The 23,276-nt window shown below is 44.8% G+C and overlaps 1 protein-coding gene across 2 annotated transcripts in view; it reads right to left on the bottom strand.

Moving 5' to 3' along the window:
- Positions 1-23,276, bottom strand: part of LOC124035132 (inositol 1,4,5-trisphosphate receptor type 2-like) — a 167,648-nt gene that overhangs the window by 91,514 nt on the left and 52,858 nt on the right. The window contains exons 28-37 of one of the 2 annotated variants that reach the window (XM_046348555.1): positions 22,988-23,113; positions 22,401-22,523; positions 21,722-21,922; positions 12,931-13,182; positions 12,465-12,590; positions 12,046-12,174; positions 11,710-11,830; positions 7,863-8,044; positions 7,529-7,671; positions 6,902-7,031 (exon numbers count right to left, since the gene is read on the bottom strand). In XM_046348555.1, coding sequence (XP_046204511.1) covers positions 6,902-7,031; positions 7,529-7,671; positions 7,863-8,044; positions 11,710-11,830; positions 12,046-12,174; positions 12,465-12,590; positions 12,931-13,182; positions 21,722-21,922; positions 22,401-22,523; positions 22,988-23,113 — 1,533 coding nt within the window. The remainder of the gene's footprint in view (positions 1-6,901; positions 7,032-7,528; positions 7,672-7,862; positions 8,045-11,709; positions 11,831-12,045; positions 12,175-12,464; positions 12,591-12,930; positions 13,183-21,721; positions 21,923-22,400; positions 22,524-22,987; positions 23,114-23,276) is intronic. The other variant, XM_046348559.1, reaches the window with a different exon arrangement.

Here is a 23,276-nt window from a genome sequence, read left to right as displayed (position 1 = left end):
CCATTCTAACACCTGGATATGTTTATTTTTGAAGCATTCCATTGTAGATTTTGCTTTATGTTTTGGATCATTGTCTTGTTGGAAGACAAATCTCCGTCCCAGTCTCAGGTCTTTTGCAGACTCCATCAGGTTCTCTTCCAGAATGGTCCTGTGTTTGGCTCCATCCATCTTCCCATCAATTTTAACCATCTTCCCTGTCCCTACTGAAGAAAATCAGGCCCAAACCATGATGCTGCCACAACCATGTTTGACAGTGGGGATGGTGTGTTCAGGGTGATGAGCTGTATTGCTTTTACGCCAAACATAACGATTTGCATTGTTGCTAAAAAGTTCAATTTTGGTTTCATCTGACCAGAGCACCTTCTTCCACATGTTTGGTGTGTCTCCCAGATGGCTTGTGGCAAACTTTAAACGACACTTTATGGATATCTTTAAGAAAAGGCTTTCTTCTTGCCACTCATCCATAAAAGGCCAGATTTGTGCAATATATGACTGATTCTTGTCCTATGGACAGAGTCTCCCACCTCAGCTGTAGATCTCTGCAGTTCATCCAGAGTGATCATGGGCCTCTTGGCTGCATCTCTGATCAGTCTTCTCCTTGTATGAGCTGAAAGTTTAGAGGGACGGCCAGGTCTTGGTAGATTTGCAGTGGTCTGATACTCCTTCCATTTCAATATTATCGCTTGCACAGTGCTCCTTGGGATGTTTAAAGCTTGGGAAATCTTTTTGTATCCAAATCCGGCTTTAAACTTCTTCACAACAGTATCTCGGACCTGCCTGGTGTGTTCCTTGTTCTTCATGATGCTCTCTGCGCTTTTAACGGACCTCTGAGACTATCACAGTGCAGGTGCATTTATACGGAGACTTGATTACACACAGGTGGATTGTATTTATCATCATTAGTCATTTAGGTCAACATTGGATCATTCAGAGATCCTCACTGAACTTCTGGAGAGAGTTTGCTGCACTGAAAGTGAAGGGGCTGAATAATTTTGCACGCCCAATTTTTCAGTTTTTGATTTGTTAAAAAAGTTTGAAATATCCAATAAATGTCGTTCCACTTCATGATTGTGTCCCACTTGTTGTTGATTCTTCACAAAAAAATACAGTTTTATATCTTTATGTTTGAAGCCTGAAATGTGGCAAAAGGTCACAAAGTTCAAGGGGGCCGAATACTTTCGCAAGGCACTGTAAATCCTTGGATATTTGAGTTACATTTTTTAAAAATGTATATAGAGTACCAGTCAAAAGTTGAGTCACCTACTAATTCAAGGGTATTTCTTTATTCTTTTGTATTTTCTACATTGTAAAATAATAGAAGACATCAAAACTATGAAATAACATATTGACTCCAGTCGTAACCAACAAAAAAAAAGTTAACAAATCAAAATACACTGCTCAAAAAAATAAAGGGAACACTTAAACAACACAATGTAACTCCAAGTCAATCACACTTCTGTGAAATCAAACTGTCCACTTAGGAAGCAACACTGATTGACAATAAATTTCACATGCTGTTGTGCAAATGGAATAGACAACAGGTGGAAATTATAGGCAAGACACCCCCAATAAAGGAGTGGTTCTGCAGGTGGTGACCACAGACCACTTCTCAGTTCCTATGCTTCCTGGCTGATGATATGGTCACTTTTGAATGCTGGCGGTGCCACGTTGCACCACAGACTGTCCAGGAGTTGGCGGATGCTTTAGTCCAGGTCTGGGAGGAGATCCCTCAGGAGACCATCTGCCACCTCATCAGGAGCATGCCCAGGCGTTGTAGTGAGGTCATACAGGCACGTGGAGGCCACACACACTACTGAGCCTCATTTTTACTTGTTTTATTAAGGGCATTACATCAAAGTTGGATCAGCCTGTAGTGTGGTTTTCCACTTTAATTTTGAGTGAGACTCCAAATCCAGACCTCCATGGGTTGATAAATTTGATTTCCATTGATAATTGTTGTGTGATTTTGTTGTCAGCACATTCAACTATGTAAAGAAAAAAGTATTTAATAAGAATATTTCATTCATTCAGATCTAGGATGTGTTATTTTAGTGTTCCCTTTATTTTTTTGAGCAATGTATATTTTATATTCTTTATTATTTTTATAAATAAATAGTACCCTTGAAAAACCCTTAAATGAGTAGGTGTCCAAACTTTTGACTGGTACTATATATAGGTAGATGATAGATAGATGGACACACACACACACACACACACACACACACACACACACACACACACACACACACACACACACACACACACACACACACACACACACACACACACACACACACACACACACACACACACACACACACACACACACACACACACACACACACACACACACTTCAACTTTGTCATTGAACAAGTACAGTACAACAAAATGCAGTTAGCATCTGACCAGAAGGGCAAATAAAAGAGTGCAAAAAATGTACAAGTGAAACAATTAAGTACAATGTATGTTATTAAGTGTTATTGACCGGTTGAAAATGGCATTGAAGACCTTGTCCAGCTGCCCAGTACATGCACTGAGCACACGACCGGGGACGCCATCAGGACCAGCATCCTTGCATGCATTCACCCTTATTTAACCAGGTAGGCCAGTTTTATTGCACCTTTATTTAACCAGGTAGTCCAGTTTTATTTCACCTTTATTTAACCAGGTAGGCCAGTTTTATTGCACCTTTATTTAACCAGGTAGTCCAGTTTTATTTCACCTTTATTTAACCAGGTAGGCCAGTTTTATTGCACCTTTATTTAACCAGGTAGTTCAGTTTTATTTCACCTTTATTTAACCAGGTAGGCCAGTTTTATTGCACCTTTATTTAACCAGGTAGTCCAATTTTATTTCACCTTTATTTAACCAGGTAGTCCAGTTTTATTTCACCTTTATTTAACCAGGTAGGCTAGTTGAGAACAAGTTCTCATTTACAACTGTGACCTGGCCAAGAAAAAGCAAAGCAGTGCGACAAAATCAAACACTGGGTTACACATAAACAAAGGTACAGTCAATAACAGAATAGAAACCAAATCTATGTACAGTGTGTGCAAATGTAGAAGAGTAGGGAGGTAGGCAATAAATAGGCCATAGATGCAAATTATTTACAATTTAGCATTAACACTGGAGTGATGGATGTGCAGATGATGATGTGCAGGTAGAGATACTGGGGTGCAAAAGAGCAAGAGGGTCAGTAATAATATGGGGGTGAGGTAGTTGGGTGTATTATTTACAGATTGGCTGTGTACAGGTACAGTGATCGGTAAACTGCTCTGACGGCTGAGGTTTAAAGTTAGTGAGGGAGATATAAGACTCCAGCTTCAGTGATTTTTGCAATTCTTCCAGTCATTGGCAGCAGAGAACTGGAGGGAAAGACGATCAAAATAAGTGTTGGCTTTGTGGATGACCAGTGAAATATACCTGCTGGAGCGTGTGCTAAGGGTTAGTGTTGCTATGGTGACCAGTGAGCTGAGATAAGGTAGGGCATTACCTAGAATAGACCTATAGATGACCTGGAGTCAGTGGGTTTGTCGACGAATATGTAGCGAGGGCCAACCAATGAGAACATACAGGTCGCAGTGGTGGGTAGTATATGGGGCTTTGGTTACAAAATGGATGGCACTGTAATAGACTGCATCCAGTTTACTGAGTAGAGTGTTTGAGGCTATTTTGTAAATTACTTCGCTGAAGTCAAGGATCAGTAGGATAGTATTTTACGAGGGTATGTTTGGCAGCATGAGTGAAGGAAGCTTTGTTACGAAATAGTAAGCCGATTGTAGATTTAATTTTGGATGGGAGATCCTTAATGTGAGTCTGGAAGAAGAGTTAACAGTCTAACCAGACACCAAGGTATTTGTAGTTGTCTACAGTCAGAACTGTCCAGAGTAGTGATGCTAGTTGGGAGGTAGGGTGCGGGCAGCAATCGGTTGAAGAACATGCACTTAGTTTTACTAGCATTTAAAAGCAGTTGGAAGCCTCGGAAGGAGTGTTGTATAGCATTGAAGCTTGTTTGGAGGTTTGTTAGCACAGTGTTTAAGGAAGGGCCAGATGTATACAGAATGGTTTCATCTGCGTAGAAGTGGATCAGAGAATCACCAGCAGCAAGAGCAACATCATTGATATATACAGAGAAAAGAGTCGGCCCGAGAATTGAATCCTGTGGCTCACCCATAGAGACTGCCAGAGGTCCGGACAACCGGCCCTCAGATTTGACACACTGAACTCTGTCTGAGAAGTAGTTGGTGAACCAGGCACCCATGACCAGCTCGGAAAACAGATTGCATAGTGGAGAAGGTACAGTGGGATTCGAAATGATGGGTGATCTGTTAGTTAACTTGAAGTTTGAATATTTTAGAAAGGCAGGGCAGGATGGATATAGGTCTATAACAGTTTGGGTCTAGAGTGTCTCCCCCTTTGAAGAGGGGGATGACCGCGGCAGCTTTCCAATCTTTGGGGATCTCAGACGATTTGAAAGAGAGATTAAACAGGTTAGTAATAGGGGTTGCAACAATTTCGGTGGATAATTTTAAAAAGAGAGGGTCCAGATTGTCTCACCCAGCTGATTTGTAGGGATCCAGATTTTTTTGCCCTTTCAGAACATCAGCTGTCTGGATTTGGGTGAGGGAGAAGCGGGGGGGCTTTGGCAAGTTGCTACAGGGGGTGCTGAGATGTTGGCTGGGGTAGGGGTAGCCAGGTGGAAAGCATGGCCAGTTGTAGACAAATGCTTTTTGAAATGATCAATTATCATAGATTTGTCAGTGGTGACAGTGTTTCCTATCCTCAGTGCAGTGGGCAGCTGGGAGGTGGGTGCTCTTATTCTCAGTGTCCCAAAACATTTTGGAATTAGTGCTACAGGATGCAAATTTCTGTTTGAAGAAGCTAGCCTTAGCTTTCCTAACTACATTTACATTTACATTTAAGTCATTTAGCAGACGCTCTTATCCAGAGCGACTTACAAACAATTGGAAACCACGAAATTGGGGAGGAAAAAGTGTAAAATTAAAAAAACTAAAACTTTATTATGATATATATGTCCCAAATAGCACCCTATTCCCTATATAGTGCACTACCTCTAACCAGGGGCCATAGGGCTTTTGTGTTCCATTTGGGATGGCTAAAGTTGTCAAAAACAGTTTTTTCAGTGTGTGGAATATTGAACGGTCCCTGTCAAAGGTTTTATGTTTTTTAAAGAATAGAGAAGTTCATTTTTTAGATTTTAACTCATGCAAACCATGTTTATGATGGATTCGTATGGCAACGAAAGCATCCTAATTTGAAGAGAAATTGGCAGAGAAACACGTTTTGGCTTTGCTATGCCTATTTCTTTTTCTGGAGAAGACGCTGTGTTACCAGTTGCACTATATACCCTACATAGTGCACTACGTTTGACCAGAGCCCAATGATGTATGGAACGCACTATATAGGGAATAGGGTGCCATAGGGCTCTGGTCTAAAGTAGTGCACTACATAGGGAATAGTGTGCCATAGGGCTCTGGTCTAAAGTAGTGCACTATATAGGGAATAGGGTGCCATAGGTCTCTGGTCAAAAGTAGTGTACTATATAGGGAATAGGGTGCCATAGGTCTCTGGTCTAAAGTAGTGCACTATATATAGGGAATAGGGTGCCATAGGTCTCTGGTCTAAAGTAGTGCACTATATAGGGAATAGGGTGCCATAGGTCTCTGGTCTAAAGTAGTGCACTATATAGGGAATAGGGTGCCATAGGGCTCTGGTCTAAAGTAGTGCACTACATGGGGAATAGGGTGCCATAGGGCTCTAGTCTAAAGTAGTGCACTATATAGGGAATAGGGTGCCATAGGGCTCTGGTCTAAAGTAGTGCACTATATAGGGAATAGGGTGCCATAGAGATCTGGTCTAAAGTAGTGCACTATATAGGGAATAGGGTGCCATAGGGCTCTGGTCTAAAGCAGTGCACTATATAGGGAATAGGGTGCCATAGGGCTCTCGTCTAAAGTAGCGCACTATATAGGGAATAGGGTGCCATAGGGCTCTCGTCTAAAGTAGCACACTATATAGGGAATAGGGTGCCATAGGGCTCTGGTCTAAAGCAGTGCACTATATAGGGAGTAGGGTGCCATAGGGCTCTCGTCTAAAGTAGCACACTATATAGGGAATAGGGTGCCATAGGGCTCTGGTCTAAAGCAGTGCACTATATAGGGAGTAGGGTGCCATAGGGCTCTCGTCTAAAGTAGCGCACTATATAGGGAATAGGGTGCCATAGGGCTCTCGTCTAAAGTAGCACACTATATAGGGAATAGGGTGCCATAGGGCTCTCGTCTAAAGTAGCACACTATATAGGGAATAGGGTGCCATAGGGCTCTCGTCTAAAGTTGCACACTATATAGGGAATAGGGTGCCATAGGGCTCTGGTCTAAAGCAGTGCACTATATAGGGAGTAGGGTGCCATAGGGCTCTCGTCTAAAGTAGCACACTATATAGGGAATAGGGTGCCATAGGGCTCTCGTCTAAAGTAGCACACTATATAGGGAATAGGGTGCCATAGGGCTCTGGTCTAAAGCAGTGCACTATATAGGGAGTAGGGTGCCATAGGGCTCTCGTCTAAAGTAACTAACTGACTGAGTATATTGGTTCCGGACTTCCCTGAAAAGTTGCATATTGAGGGGACTATTCGATGCCAATGCAGAACGCACAGGATGTTTTTGTGCTGGTCAAGAGCAGTCAAGTCTGGGGTGAACCAATGGCTATATCAGTTCTTAGTTCTACATTCTTTGAATGGGGCATGCTAGTGTGGTTGATGACAACCAACAGTATACATTATTTTGTATCGTAGCCTTGGGTATTGATACAGTATCATATTGATGTTCTGCACATCCCTATACCAAAAATACCTTTTATATAAACAAACTCTTGTCTCACCATGTCTGGATCAGTACTCACAGGCTCATCGAAGGCCTCCTTCTTATCCAGCATTTCTCTAAGTGTCTGCAGGATCTTAATACACAGTTTTTCCTCTTTGTCCATCAGCTTCTTGGTGTGTTTGATCAGTCTGAATGACAAGGGGAAGGGTACAGGTGGAAGATGAGTATCATGGCTTCAAGTCACCTCTTTAAGGAATACCTAGGATAGGATAAGTAATCCTTCTCACCCCCCCCCCCCTTTAAGATTTAGATGCACTATTGTAAAGTGACTGTTCCACTCGATGTCATAAGGTGAATGCACCAATTTGTAGGTCGCTCTGGATAAGAGCGTCTGCTAAATGACTTAAATGTAAATGTAAATGTAAATGTAGTCATCTAAACACACCAACAGACATGTGACCTATGACTGGAGGATTATGAATAACACAATAATAAATTAGAACATATCTTTTCAGAAACATTTAGGAGAAGTCATAGTTAGATAGTCTAAAGTAAATCACAAACCAGAACAATGGTAGGTCAAATGCTAACTTTGCACTGGTCTAAATGCTCTGTAAATGCAGCCAATAGATAGTGTATCTGTGATCAGTGTCTGTGACTGCATCTGCACCTCTGCAACACTTACTTGGACATGAAGGCTCCACTCTCACAGCGCAGTCTGGCAGCCTCTGGGAACAACAGCTCAGGGCTGTGTAGTACATCCACCAACACAGAGAACTCGGCCTGCACCTTAGGACTGAACTGCTCCTCTAGACACGCCACCACACCCTGGACACAACACAGTATAATGCTCTCTGCAGTATAGTGTGTGTGTGTGTGTGTGTGTGTGTGTGTGTGTGTGTGTGTGTGTGTGTGTGTGTGTGTGTGTGTGTGTGTGTGTGTGTGTGTGTGTGTGTGTGTGTGTGTGTGTGTGTGTGTGTGTGTGTGTGTGTGTGTGTGTGTGTGTGTGTGTATATCACCTGCAGCTTCTCAATGATGCTCTTGTAGTCGGGCCCTCCTAGGGTCTCCTTTCGGGGCCGGGTGCGTGCTGAGATCCTCCAGTCCTTGGCGGCACGATGCACCACATTGGTGTGGGCCTTCAGAGACAGAGTGTTCACCTGGCTGTCCAGATCCACTGGTATGGCTATGGCACGCGCCTTGGCTGGACAGAAGACGAGGAAGACTTTAAAACATGGCCATACTCGTATTCGTAATTGTATCCATAAGTTGATAGTTGGATCAGATGATACTCGTGATCGGTCAAAAACTAATGTGTTTTATTATGCCTAAATAGATGTTGGCAAAAAACCTCCCTGCACGTTCTCACTGCAGAAAAAGCTGCAGATTAGGAGCAGCGAGCAGAGAAGTGGGTGTGTGTGTCTCCAACTTGCAGCGGGCAGCCAAGTTTGCTGTCACTCAATCAGAATGCGCATTAGTGTTTCATATTCTTTCCCTACCCTTGCCCCACTTGTTAGATATTATGCACAATGATAGCTTGATAGGAAACATCCTCACCATGTGATTTATCATAGTAACATTCTAAATGAAAACCTGTGCGGAAAAGTGATCAGATGAAGTGATTAGGTCTTATCTGTCGGAAAGATATCAGTTTGTCTCTGTGAATGGTTTGTCCTCTGACAAATCAACTGTACATTTCGGTGTTCCTCAAGGTTCTGTTTTAGGACCACTATTGTTTTCACTATATATTTTACCTCTTGGGGATGTTATTCGAAAACATAATGTAAACTTTCACTGCTATGCGGATGACACACAGCTGTACATTTCAATGAAACATGGTGAAGCACCAAAATTGCCCTCGCTAGAAGCATGTGTTTCAGACATAAGGAAGTGGATGGCTGCAAACTTTCTACTATTAAACTCGGACAAAACAGAGATGCTTGTTCTAGGTCCCAAGAAACAAAGAGATCTTCTGTTGAATCTGACAATTAATCTTAATGGTTGTACAGTCGTCTCAAATAAAACTGTGAAGGACCTCGGCGTTACTCTGGACCCTGATCTCTCTTTTGAAGAACATATCAAGACCATTTCGAGGACAGCTTTTTTCCATCTACGTAACATTGCAAAAATCAGAAACTTTCTGTCCAAAAATGATGCAGAAAAATTAATCCATGCTTTTGTCACTTCTAGGTTAGACTACTGCAATGCTCTATTTTCCGGCTACCCGGATAAAGCACTAAATAAACTTCAGTTAGTGCTAAATACGGCTGCTAGAATCCTGACTAGAACCAAAAAATTTGATCATATTACTCCAGTGCTAGCCTCTCTACACTGGCTTCCTGTCAAAGCAAGGGCTGATTTCAAGGTTTTACTGCTAACCTACAAAGCATTACATGGGCTTGCTCCTACCTACCTCTCTGATTTGGTCCTGCCGTACATACCTATACGTACGCTACGGTCACAAGACGCAGGCCTCCTAATTGTCCCTAGAATTTCTAAGCAAACAGCTGGAGGCAGGGCTTTCTCCTATAGAGCTCCATTTTTATGGAACGGTCTGCCTACCCATGTCAGAGACGCAAACTCGGTCTCAACCTTTAAGTCTTTACTGAAGACTCATCTCTTCAGTGGGTCATATGATTGAGTGTAGTCTGGCCCAGGAGTGGGAAGGTGAACGGAAAGGCTCTGGAGCAACGAACCGCCCTTGCTGTCTCTGCCTGGCCGGTTCCCCTTTTTCCACTGGGATTCTCTGCCTCTAACCCTGTTACGGGGGCTGAGTCACTGGCTTGCTGGGGCTCTCTCGTGCCGTCCCTGGGGGGGATGCGTCACCTGGGTGGGTTGATTCACTGTTGTGGTCGGCCTGTCTGGGTTCCCCCCACCCCTTGGGTTGTACCGTGTCGGAGATCTTTGTGGGCTATACTCGGCCTTGTCTCAGGATGGTAAGTTGGTGGTTGAAGATTTCCCTCTAGTGGTGTGGGGGCTGTGCTTTGGCAAAGTGGGTGGGGTTATATCCTTCCTGTTTGGCCCTGTCCGGGGTGTCCTCGGATGGGGCCACAGTGTCTCCTGACCCCTCCTGTCTCAGCCTCCAGTATTTATGCTGCAGTAGTTTATGTGTCGGGGGCTAGGGTCAGTTTGTTTATCTGGAGTACTTCTCCTGTCCTATTCGGTGTCCTGTGTAAATCTAAGTGTGCGTTCTCTAATTCTCTCCTTCTCTCTTTCTTTCTCTCTCTCGGAGGACCTGAGCCCTAGAACCATGCCCCAGGACTACCTGACATGATGACTCCTTGCTGTCCCCAGTCCACCTGGCCATGCTGCTGCTCCAGTTTCAACTGGCCTGGGCCCTAGGACCATGTCCCAGGACTACCTGACATGAGGACTCCTTGCTGTCCCCAGTCCACCTGGCCATGCTCCTGCTCCAGTTTCAACTGTTCTGCCTTACTATTATTCAACCATGCTGGTCATTTATGAACATTTGAACATCTTGGCCACGTTCTGTTATAATCTCCACCTGGCACAGCCAGAAGAGGACTGGCCACCCCACATATGCTCTCTCTAATTCTCTCTTTCTTTCTCTCTCTCGGAGGACCTGAGCCCTAGGACCGTGCCCCAGGACTACCTGACATGATGGCTCCTTGCTGTCCCCAGTCCATCTGACTGTGCTGCTGCTCCAGTTTCAACTGTTCTGCCTTATTATTATTTGACCATGCTGGTCATTTATGAACATTTGAACATCTTGGTCATGTTCTGTTATAATCTCTACCCGGCACAGCCAGAAGAGGACTGGCCACCCCACATAGCCCGGTTCCTCTCTAGGTTTCTTCCTAGGTTTTGGCCTTTCTAGGGAGTTTTTCCTAGCCACCGTGCTTTTACACCTGCATTGTTTGCTGTTTGGGGTTTTAGGCTGGGTTTCTGTACAGCACTTTGAGATATCAGCTGATGTACGAAGGGCTATATAAATAAATTTGATTTGATTTGATTTGATTTGATGAAGTGATCAGATGAAGTGGACAGAGAAACACAGCTTCACTCTATCCAATCAGAGCAGCAGGATCAACGTACAGCCGGCCCTTCTCTTTACATATTTAGCTATTTAGACCACAAACATTACTGACTCAAAGACAGTACAGAAACTTTGTGATTGATTGACATGAGACAGATGCTTGCCGGCACCCGAAAATAACTTTTTTCCCGATTACATTTAACATGACATTTAAGTCATTTAGCAGACGCTCTTATCCAGAGCGACTTACAAATTGGTGCATTCACCTTATTACCCGATCACGGATAATTACAAAAAAATATTCAGATCATAATTGTATCCGGAAAATTACCCATATCCGTTACGATACTCTTTTTGTCCAACTACTAAACCACTACTTTATAACTAGGAACTGACGGAGCATCAACGTAGGAGTGCTGATACAGGATCAATTTAGCCTTGCAGGGCATATTGAATACTCAGACACTTTATGAACACTGGCCCAGATTTCTTCCAGACACAGATACTAACAAACTGACATGACACCCAATCAACCAACAGAGAACTACTTCCTGCAAATATTGTCTGAATACACAGTGGTGGCAGAATAACAGTGGTGGCAGAATAACAGTGGTGGCAGAATAACCGTGGTGGCAGAATAACAGTGGTGGCAGAATAACCGTGGTGGCAGAATAACCGTGGTGGCAGAATAACCGTGGTGGCAGAATAACAGTGGTGGCAGAATAACAGTGGTGGCAGAATAACAGGGTTTATTGGATGAGATTCAAAAGACTTGCAATGTCTACCTGTCATTATAGCAATCGCCAATGTTTCCAGTTTACCAACCTTGGTCAAAGCCTGTCAAAGTGCAATTATTGGGCTGTGAGACTCACCCACGTCAGCCAGTGTTTTGATGCAGCCCTCAATGTTGTTCTTCTGGGCTGAGCTGATCCAGGTGCAGTTATAGATCCTGAAGGAAGACTGGAGCAGCTTGATGAAGATGGGCTGGTGAGTCTGACATAGTAGAGAGGAAAGAGAGAGGGATAATAGGAGAAGATAAAACGGACACTTCAATAACACTCAAAATGCTGTGCCAACTACAAGATGGATCAGCACTTGCCGGAAGTACCTGAACCAAATCTGGTCCACTGTCCTTCCAACATTTGGAAGTGACCTGTGGAAGGTATTTAAATGCCCATGTATAAGGTTAACCTCTCTCCCAGCCATACCTGCAGGTTGGAGTTGTTGACAGGGAACTGGGAGCTGAAGAAGCCCTTGACGATGGCCATTACGGTCTCAATCACATACATTTCCAGGGGAACGTCGGCATGGTTACGGTCCGTGGTGCTGTTGCACACCTAAAAACAGAAAAGGAAAAGGGGATGTAAAGTGTCTGTCACTCAGGAGTGAGGGGGCAGAGACTTACCTGGGGTATATCTCAATAGTCAAATGGACTTCTCTTCTCCTTTCCCTCATCTACAATGAACTGGACTGGGGAAAAGCCCATTCCCTTAAGGGACCCACCATGTTTTTTTTGTGTTCAGATCAGTGCAGATGAGGAAGAGGACACAACGAAACAGAGGAAAAATAACCTGTTTTGGACTATTGAGACACATCCCTTTGAGGAGGACCTTAGTGAGGACATTACCCGTGCCATGTCCACCAAAAAGTTCTCAAAGAGCTTCCAGATGTGGTGGCTGGTGTAGATCTCCTTCATCTCCACCTCCGTGTCCACGTAGCAGTGGTTCACAAAGTTCACGTAGGCAGTCTTCACCTGGGGAGGGAGGGCCAATAGAAACCACGCATCCAGATGAATGACAGGTGTGAGTGATTCCACTGAAGTGAATGAATGCTAGGCTATATCAAGGCTGGCTGTTCTGGAATCACAATTTGTATGCATTGGTATGAATCTAGGTAAACAAACCTCTGACCAATCTCTGTATGCAAACAAAATAGGTGCATGTCAATGATCTATAATGGAGTACAATCCTGCTTTACTCTGTATCCTCAGATCAGTACAGATGAAGTTGAATACAAGGATATGAAATCACATTAGTCTGCTGAAAGGCTCCTCAGCATCCAATGACACACAGCCTCTCAAGATGACTCCGTACCTCAGCGATGCAGTCATCGTGGGTGACCACCTTGACGATGTCGTCCAGGGGCAGCAGGGAGTTACATTTCAGCTCGGTGTAGACGTTTTTGCCCTCGGTGCAGGCAGCGAGGAGCTCTACCAGGGTGTTGTGGTAGGCCAGGGCTCCGCCCTCATCCCCACGCTCCCGCTCGCAGCACATCATCTGGAACAGCACCGGGAAGGAGGAGCGGTCGTTGTAGAACACCAGCACGTCCTCGCCACCGTTCACCAGCTGGGGGTGGGAAGGACAGAAAGGTAGACAGATGAGTAGAGGTTAGATAGGGAATACTGTATCATACTGATACACACTGAACAAAAATATAGAAACGCAACAATTTAAAAGATTTTACTTTGTTACAGTTACATATAAGGAAATCTGTCAATTGAAATAAATTAATGAGGCACGGATCTCTGGATTTCACATGACTGAGAAGAAAGGAAAGAAATACTGTTAAAAAGCTAGCGGCGTGGTGTCCACCATTTGCCTCATGCAGTGAGACATGTCCTTGGCATAGAATTGACCAGGCTGTTGTTTGTGACCTGTGGAATGTTGTCCCACTTGTGGCGAAATCTGCTCGGAGCCTTCACCGTGCGCTGCCACTTTAAGAGCGCATGAGCAGTAAGGAAGGAGGAAATAAAGAGAGCTTGTTCAGCTGTTTGGGGAGGAGCTCTTGGGAGGCGCGACAGTTTGATTGTGTGTGCTGCAGAAGTTTTGTTTGTTTTCAGCGTTTGAAGTTTATAAAGTATTTAACTCTATCATCGGTGTGATCGCTTTAGATCGTGGTTGTTTTTGTTTGGGACCGCGCCCGTTATGGATCGCATGGATTAGCAGCAACATTGTTGCGAAGCTTAAACCAACAAACCATCGGACAGTCAGACACCGGCAGGCCTGAAGACCACAGCTAAGATTGATCTTTTTCTCTCTCTTTCTCTTCGCTCTCATTCCAGTGCTTTACCCTGCAACAGACTCTCTATTTGTTAAATGCACTGCCCATTGAAGTTCATTAGAGCTGGACTATTATTTCCCTGCCAGAAGTATTTGGATGGACATTTTAGTAGGTTACTTGCAAGCTGTATATTATGTGAACTGTTGAGGTGGGGTGTACTAATGACATGTGGCCGTGAAGACTGTGGACATTTTTAAGGCCTTTGTTGTGTCGATGAACACCCCCCACATTCATACCCTCTGCACTCACCCACTAGAAAATAATACAGATTATTGCAAATCCTATATTGATGACTGGGTTCGTTCTTGTATGAAGTTGCTGTTGAATTGCTCTGCCATTATTAGTATTAGTATTATTGTATGAGGTATTCTTGTTTGGGTTACCCCTGTGCTGTGATGTGGGTTTTATATGGTGTGTATTCTTTTTTCTCTCCACTGGCTATCTGGTAAACAGGCTACACTCTAGGCAGTCTCTTCTGCTGATGTGTGTGGGTCTGGTAGTGGTACTCTCTCTATTCTACTCTTTTCCTTTTGGCAGGGTTAATACCTGCCTGGCGCCCGAACAAAATCTTTCTTTACCCCTCTCTTAAGAAATACCGCTACAGAATTGGCGCCCGAACAGGGACTTGAAGAGAAACACCCATGACACCATCCACACAAGGTTGAATCATGTCTTTTGTTGGAACCCCATACTGTGTCAATGTGGACACACCTGATGGTAATCATGTTCGGGATTCTTTCATTGTGGAAGGACTCGATGAACTAATGGAGTTGGATAGCACTGCCCCTAATCCCCAGGCTTCTGGCTCACCTATAACATCTCCACCATTACCCTCCCCTCAAACCCTTCCGGTTACCCTGTCCAGAGAGACTGGGAGAGGTGTCTCTGTGATCACTGGACAACTGGAACATCAATGGACACACACCAATCATAGTTTGACAATGCAGGAGAATGCCATTCGCAAACTCAGTGAATGTGTGGAGGCTCATCAGACAGATGTGCAGAGGAGGTTGGATTACCTTCCCTGTCAAATGGAGAAAAACCAACAACAAATTGTTCAGAGACAGAAATATTTGCAAGATTCTCTGAAGCAGGATATTCAAGGAAAACTGCATCGGTTCAAAACACAAATGGAAACTAACCATCATCAAGTCATAATCTTTCTTGAGGAGGAACAAAACGGAGAGAAGAGGAGTCGGCCTCTGTTGTGAAGGGAGTGTGTTCTTATCTGAAGGAAGTTCTGGAGGACATGAAGAACTCTCTCACAGGGGAACTACGATGTTTGATTGAACAGACTCAAAAGGACACCGTTAATGAGATGGAAAAAGCAAAGAAGGCCACAGACCTTCAACTGGAAGGGCTGCACCAGGAGGTAATGCAGTGCTTTTCCCTTCTGGACAAATCTTCTGCACCTCCCTCAAGTTTTACCTCTGCCACTGGCTTGGCCAGTAAGGGAATAGGAACAGGTAGCACTACAAAACCCCTCTGAAGATATTGTTAAACAGAACTCCCTCTGCCACTGTCATGCCTCCTATAGAGCGCTCCCTCCCTATAAAACTACTTTTCCCCACTTTTGGAAGTCCAGAAGATGATGTTGATCCACTGTTTTTCTTATCTAAGTGTAATGATTTTCTTTCTATCCGGCCCCTTACTGACTTGGAGGTTCTTGCCACCCTCCGCAGTGTTCTCCATGGTACAGCAAGAGACTGGTGGGAGATAGCCCGTGAACATGTGTCAACCTGGGAGGAGTTTCAAAAATATTCCTCTTAGCCTTCCTTTCAGAGGACTATGGGGATGAACTGGCGGAACGTGTTCGTAACAGAGTCCAGGGTGAAGCAGAGCCAATACGGGACTTTGCCTTCTCCTATCGAGTTCTATGTAGGAGATGGAAGGCTGACATTACTGAGCAGGAGATGGTCAAACTCCTTCTTAAGAACATGGTTCCCCGCCTTGCTAGTCAACTTCGAGAACGTATGCAGAATGTGGATGATCTGGTGCGTCTTGGGACTCAGTTTGAGAAGGACTGGAAGCACCACCTCCAAACTAAAAACACCGTTCCCTCATCCCAGTATACCCAGAACTCTCCTGGGGCTAAACCGTCTCAGATATTTGTACCCAAGAACCAGGACAAAATTCCAGTTATGTGTTGGAGGTGTAAAGTCCAACATCCTCCAGATTCTTGCCCGCTCTATGTCCAGCATCAGGATTCAGGAAAAGGTCAGAAAGGACAGAAGACTGAAAGTCTACACAGGCGTGGTGGCTTGCATACAATTGGGTCAGCCTTAATGCCCACCATGAAGCCTTTAGACAGCACAGCTAGCGGTCTTATTCCTATTCCGCAACAACTATTGGTTCCTCTGACTGTTAGGAACTGGAGAGGGAAGGCCATAATCGACACAGGGGCATCTTACACCCTGATGCAAGAGGCCCTGTGGCAGAACATGGCATTACCTCATGAGGAGCTACGAACATGGGAGGAGGGACCATTGTCCTTGGCCAATGGAGAACCTACCACCCCCTTGGGCTGGATTAGTATAATAATACAACTGCATGGTGAGACTATTAACCTTCCTGTGGCAATACTTGCAGATTTAAGCCTTGCATTTGCTGTAGTCCTTGGCCTAGACTTCCTGTTCTTCAGTGGACTGACCATCTCTATGTCCGAACCCTCCTATCGGCTACACTCTGACTATTCCCAGCCTCATCCATTTCAACCTGGTAATGCACTGATTTCAGGTTGGAGCCTGCTACATTATGCAGAGTCCGGACAAGCTCAAGTCAGAGACAGAGAAACTATAAAGAGACAAAGACAAAAACATGTTCCACCAGTGAAGTCTGAGAACCCAACTATCACCCTGATTACCGCCGTACCCCCTTCTATCCGAGAGCAAAAACAAACCTGATGCGGATTTCTACATCAAACAAGCAGTGGAACAGGCATATCTGTCGGATGATGAAAGGTGGCAGCTCTCCCAGATGTTGGACGTGAACAGTGAGGTCTGTACTCTTACACTTGGCCGTACAACCGTCTTCAAACACAAAATCTATACCCGGCATGAGGTCCCCATTAAGCAGCGTCCCTACAGGCTGTCCCCCGCCAAACTGGCAATTCTCAATGAACAGCTTAAAAGCATGTTGGAGAATGGAATTGTGGAACCTTCTTTTTCCGGATGGGCTTCTCCGGTTGTCCTGATTCCTAAGAAAGATGGTGGATATCGATTCTGTGTGGACTACAGGAAGCCAAATGCCATAACAGAAAGCGATGCCTACCCTCTACCAAACATAAATGACATACTGGAATCTCTGGCAGGAGTATCCATCTTTAGTAATCTGGATCTGAACAGTGGCTATTGGCAGGTGTCAATGGATCCCGCTAGTCAGGACAAGACTGCCTTTGTCACCCCTTCTGGTTTGTACTCCTTCAAAGTCATGCCTTTTGGTTTGAAGAATGCTCCAGCAACCTTCCAACGGTTGATGGAGACTGTCCTGGGAGATCTGAGGGGTAGAAATTGTCTCGTGTATCTGGATGACATCATAATCTACTCCTCCTCTGTTGCGGATCATCTGCAAGACATTCAGTCCGTCTTCGACAGACTAAAGGCTGCAGGTTTGACCTTGAACTTGAAGAAGTGTCGTTTCTGTCTGCCAGAACTCAAGTTCCTTGGTCATGTGGTTAATGCTGAAGGCATCCATGCAGATCCAGCCAAAGTTGCAGCCGTGCAGGAATTCCCCATTCCCACATCCCTCAAGGCTGTTCAGCGGTTTCTGGGTATGGCTGGATGGTACCACAGGTTTGTGCCTGATTTTTCAAAGGTAGCTGAACCTCTCAACCACCTTAAGAAGAAAGGTGTGAAATTCCAATGGACCCCTGCATGCCAAGGTGCATTTGAAGCACTCAAAAACAGTCTAATTACTCCTCCAGTGCTTGGACATCCTAACCTGAATGCTCATTTCATTGTGTACACGGATGCAAGTCAAACAGGACTTGGAGCAGTCTTGGCTCAACAAACAGGACTTGGAACAGAAGAAGTTCTTGCCTATGCAAGTCGCACCCTTAATTCAGCCGAAAGGAATTATTCAACGACTGAAAGGGAGTGCCTCGCTGTGGTCTGGGCTTTGGAGAAATGGAGCTACTACTTGGAGGCAAAGATCTTCACCGTTGTCACAGACCATGCTGCTCTGCAGTGGGTTCTGGCATCAGGCAAGACCAACAGCTGTCTTATTCGCTGGTCTATCAGACTGCAGAAGTTTGACTTCATCATTGAGTATCGCAAAGGAAAACTGAACGTTGTACCAGATGCCCTTTCTCGGATTACAGAGACTGCCAATGTTTGTCCTCCCTTGTGCAGTACTTATACTACCGCTAAATGTCTGGATGATTCCTTTCCTCTGGATGATGAGAGTGTATGGAGAGCACAGCAGAAGGATGCTGCCATCATGGCGATCCACAAGAGTCTGTCTGAAGAAGACTCCAAGAGTCACTTCAATGATAAGTATAGCATAATTCAGGATAAAGTGTATCGAAAAACTCCAAGAGGAGATGGAATACACAGCACGCATTATCGCGTCTTCATTCCCTCTACATTGTGTGACCAGATAATCCAAGCTTATCATGACAATCCCATGAGTGGCCATCTTGGAGTTTTTAAAACTTATCGAAGACTACAAGAGGTGGTTTACTGGCCAGGCATGTGGGTTGATACCCGGAAGTTTGTACAGCAGTGTGAAGTCTGCCAGAAATACAAACCAGACATTGGCAGACCTGCCGGGAAAATGCAGCAGACTGTGGTGAACCATCCAAATGAAATGTTGGGAATTGACCTCATGGGACCTTTTCCTCCCAGCCGGGGGACACGGAATGAATTTTTATTGGTGGTAGTGGACTACTACACACACTGGGTGGAGTTGTTTCCCCTCCGCAAAGCTACTGCATCAGCCATTGCTCTAATTTTGCGAAGGGAGGTTTTTACCAGATTTGGAATTACAGACCAAATCCTCTCTGACCGAGGTCCGCAGTTCATATCAGGAATCTACAAAGAGCTCTGTACCTACTGGGGTGTAATTGCCAAGTTGACCACAGCCTATCATCCTCAGACCAACCTGACCGAGAGGGTAAACCGAACCCTGAAGGGGATGATTGCTTCATTCGTGGGGGATCAGCACACAAGGTGGGATCAGCATCTCCCTGAATTTCGCTTTGCACTGAACTCTGCCGTGCAGGAGACTTCTGGGGTCACTCCCGCCGAACTCCACCTGGGAAGACCACTAAAAGGTCCGATGGACAGGGTCTTGCAAAGTTCGAATGTTTCACCTGACTGCCCAGCATTTGATGCCGTACAACACCACCACACCTTGCTAGCCAGAGTGGAGGCCAGCAAAACCAAAGCCAAACAACGACAGCTGAGAAACTATGACAAACATAGACGAGATGTGTGTTTTCCACCCCAGTCTCGTGTCTGGGTACGTTCACATCATCTGTCAAAGGCGTCTAAGAAGTTCACTGCCAAGCTAGCTTCGAGATGGAAAGGTCCATACCGTGTAGTGCAGCAGTTGGGACCAGTGAACTACTTGGTCTGTTTGGAGGACACTGGGGAAGATGTCAGGACAGTGCATGTTGTTGACCTAAAGCCCTGCTACCCTACGGCAGAAGAGCTGGATCGCAGGCAAAAGCAACACCTGCAGGACCTCTTCGTGGAGGACTCTGATGAGGAGGACTTCCCTGGTTTTGTGTAGCAGGAACATGAACCTGTCAATGCCTGCATCCTCTCTGTTTCTACAGGCATTGTTTTTTCATGGGGGAGGAGTGTGGCGAAATCTGCTCGGAGCCTTCACCGTGCGCTGCCACTTTAAGAGCGCATGAGCAGTAAGGAAGGAGGAAATAAAGAGAGCTTGTTCAGCTGTTTGGGGAGGAGCTCTTGGGAGGCGCGACAGTTTGATTGTGTGTGCTGCAGAAGTTTTGTTTGTTTTCAGCGTTTGAAGTTTATAAAGTATTTAACTCTATCATCGGTGTGATCGCTTTAGATCGTGGTTGTTTTTGTTTGGGACCGCGCCCGTTATGGATCGCATGGATTAGCAGCAACATTGTTGCGAAGCTTAAACCAACAAACCATCGGACAGTCAGACACCGGCAGGCCTGAAGACCACAGCTAAGATTGATCTTTTTCTCTCTTTCTCTTCGCTCTCATTCCAGTGCTTTACCCTGCAACAGACTCTCTATTTGTTAAATGCACTGCCCATTGAAGTTCATTAGAGCTGGACTATTATTTCCCTGCCAGAAGTATTTGGATGGATATTTTAGTAGGTTACTTGCAAGCTGTATATTATGTGAACTGTTGAGGTGGGGTGTACTAATGACATGTGGCCGTGAAGACTGTGGACATTTTTAAGGCCTTTGTTGTGTCGATGAACACCCCCCACATTCATACCCTCTGCACTCACCCACTAGAAAATAATACAGATTATTGCAAATCCTATATTGATGACTGGGTTCGTTCTTGTATGAAGTTGCTGTTGAATTGCTCTGCCATTATTAGTATTAGTATTATTGTATGAGGTATTCTTGTTTGGGTTACCCCTGTGCTGTGATGTGGGTTTTATATGGTGTGTATTCTTTTTTCTCTCCACTGGCTATCTGGTAAACAGGCTACACTCTAGGCAGTCTCTTCTGCTGATGTGTGTGGGTCTGGTAGTGGTACTCTCTCTATTCTACTCTTTTCCTTTTGGCAGGGTTAATACCTGCCTGGCGCCCGAACAAAATCTTTCTTTACCCCTCTCTTAAGAAATACCGCTACACACTCATCTTCAATGGCTGTGCAAGTTGCTGGATATTGGCTGGAACTGGAACACTGTCGTACGCATCGATCCAGAGCATCCCAGACATGCTCAATGAATAACATGTCTAGTGAGTATGCAGGTCATTGAAGAACTGGGACATTTTCAGCTTCCATGAATTGTGTACAGATCCTTGCGACATGGGGTGTATTAGCATGCTGAAACATGAGGTGATGGCGGCGGATAAATGGCACGACAATTGGCCTCAGGATCTCGTCACTGCATCTCTGTGCATTCAAATTGTCATCGATAAAATGCAATTGTGTTTGCTGTCCGTAGCTTATGTCTTCCCATACCGTAACCCCACCGCCACCATGGGAACATTTCTGAGATCTTTTATTGCAGCTCATGAAACATGGGACCAACACTTTACATGCTGCGTTTATTTTTGTTCAGTATAGTTTGATACTGATGAGCAGGACATACCATGATATTGGTTTACGCTTCCTGTTAACCTAAACTGAGACGCAACATGCAATGACTTCCTGTAATGCCCTCTACCAAGATTCCGACCACTGTCAACGGGACGCAAATTCCTCCACAAGGTATTGTCAGAAAGTAGTCACGTTTGATTTATTTTGGGAATAGATAGATCTTGCATGGCTACCCAAACTCCTTGCTCCGGCCAAACGCTACACCACGCCCACGGACGTTAGTTTCTTCTCCACAATGGCTTTGATACTCTGATTGGTTAAAGATGAGAGGACTTTGTTTTGTACAACACCCCTCATTTTGACCTCACCACAAATGTCTTCAATGATGGCGGTCTCTGACTGAAGTATGTAGCGAACATAGAGCAGCAGAATAAATCAGTTTGAGTCATCAGGCGAGGACAGATTAGCTATGGAACTAGAAAATAGATTACTCTATAAAATAACAGTACTTATCCTTTTTATAATTTTTTTTATAGTCACGTTTTAAGAGATAGTGGTAGTGGAAACCATGCTATTGTGTCTCCACAGCCATCCAAAGATTGCATCATCCCTCTCTCACCTCGGTCATGACCTTGTCCTGGCACTTCTTGACATACTTCCCGTCGGCCTTGACGATGGTCTGGAGGAACTTGAGGTACTGGACGTGTCGGCCGTGCGTCTCGATGCAGTGAACAAAATGGTGGACCACGCGGTCACTGATATCGTTGCACAGATAGAAGTTGTTCATGAAGATGTGGCGCATGGTCTCAGCCTCCAAGAGCTGGAGAGGGAAAAGGATATTTTGTAATAAAATGCACTTATTTTGTTGAATAATAGTTCAAACGTGGACAAACGTGTGCGGCTGTGTGTTTGTGTATTTGAGTAGAGTGTGCAGCTATACACGCATGTATACATTGTGTGTATGCGTGTGCGCAGTGTGGCGTGAATGCATGTGTGCACGCATGTGTAACACCTGCGCAAAATAGTACGCAGCATCACCAGGATGTGTGCAACATTCAGCTTCTGCTACCATTTCTGTCCAGCCGTCTACGCACACAGTTTGACACATACGTTTGATAAATCCAACGTACGCACCACACCGAACGCACTGAAACTGCCTCTGCAATGCAATGCTGCAAGGCAAACGCAGCGTTTCATTGGAAATGAATGTCATTCTGGTGTAACAAAATGCAATGACGCTGTCGGTGTGTTCGAAGTGAAATGTGCGCTTGTGTGAGTGTGTTTATATGTGAGCATACCCCTGGTGTGAGGAACAGGTTGAGGTGTTTGTGGAGCAGAACCTGATTCTGGCTGTTCCCTTTACAGAAGTTCTGCAGGAACACGTGGGCCAGTGTCATGATCTCATTCATCTTCTTGTCACTCTGGGGACAAACCGACACACAGACCGACAGACAGCGCAGTTGTACAACTGCGTCACCACAGAATCAATCCATAAAGATGGTCAAATAAAGCTACCAAGGCAGTGGACTCTCCAACCATGTTCCTGGAGTGCTACCATCCTGTAGGGTTTCGCTTCAACCCCAGTCGTAACTAACCAGATTCAGCATATCAACTAGCTAATTATTAGATTTAGGTGAGCTAGATTAGGGTTGGAGTTTAAACCTACAGGACGGTAGTTCTCCAGGAACACGGTTGAAGAACCCTGACCTACCTAGTCAAGCTTTATCAAAATAAAGTCTGGTTATGGATAATGACAACATTTATGTCAGGCTTTGAGGGGCCTCACCAGAAGCACTTATTTTATAAGCCCATATGGACTGGTTCCGGTGTGTTTGACACCTACTTTCACTTGTGAGTAAAACATCTCTAAATGTGACGTGCTCACCTTCTCATAAGGTATCTGGAGCAGGTCCAGCACCACAGTGTGAGCGCCCATGTTCTTCAGTAACCTCTGTTGTTGCACACGACTCTTTTTACCGGGGTAACACTGCTTACTGAGCCGCAGCAGGATCTACTGACCACACACACAGATCAGACACTAATACATGCATTACACAGCAATAGCAATCAGTCTAAAAACACTTGCATTTTCAGCTGCTGTAATTTAGTGTAACTGGAGCACATTCAATTAAATGTAACTTTATTTATCCCCTAGGAGAAATGAAGAAATGCAA

Source organism: Oncorhynchus gorbuscha, linkage group LG01, assembly GCF_021184085.1.
Source record: "Oncorhynchus gorbuscha isolate QuinsamMale2020 ecotype Even-year linkage group LG01, OgorEven_v1.0, whole genome shotgun sequence".
NCBI classification, from domain to species: domain Eukaryota; kingdom Metazoa; phylum Chordata; class Actinopteri; order Salmoniformes; family Salmonidae; genus Oncorhynchus; species Oncorhynchus gorbuscha.
The sequence above is the reverse complement of the archived record's forward strand: the minus strand, read 5'-3'. Positions and strand labels throughout refer to the sequence as shown.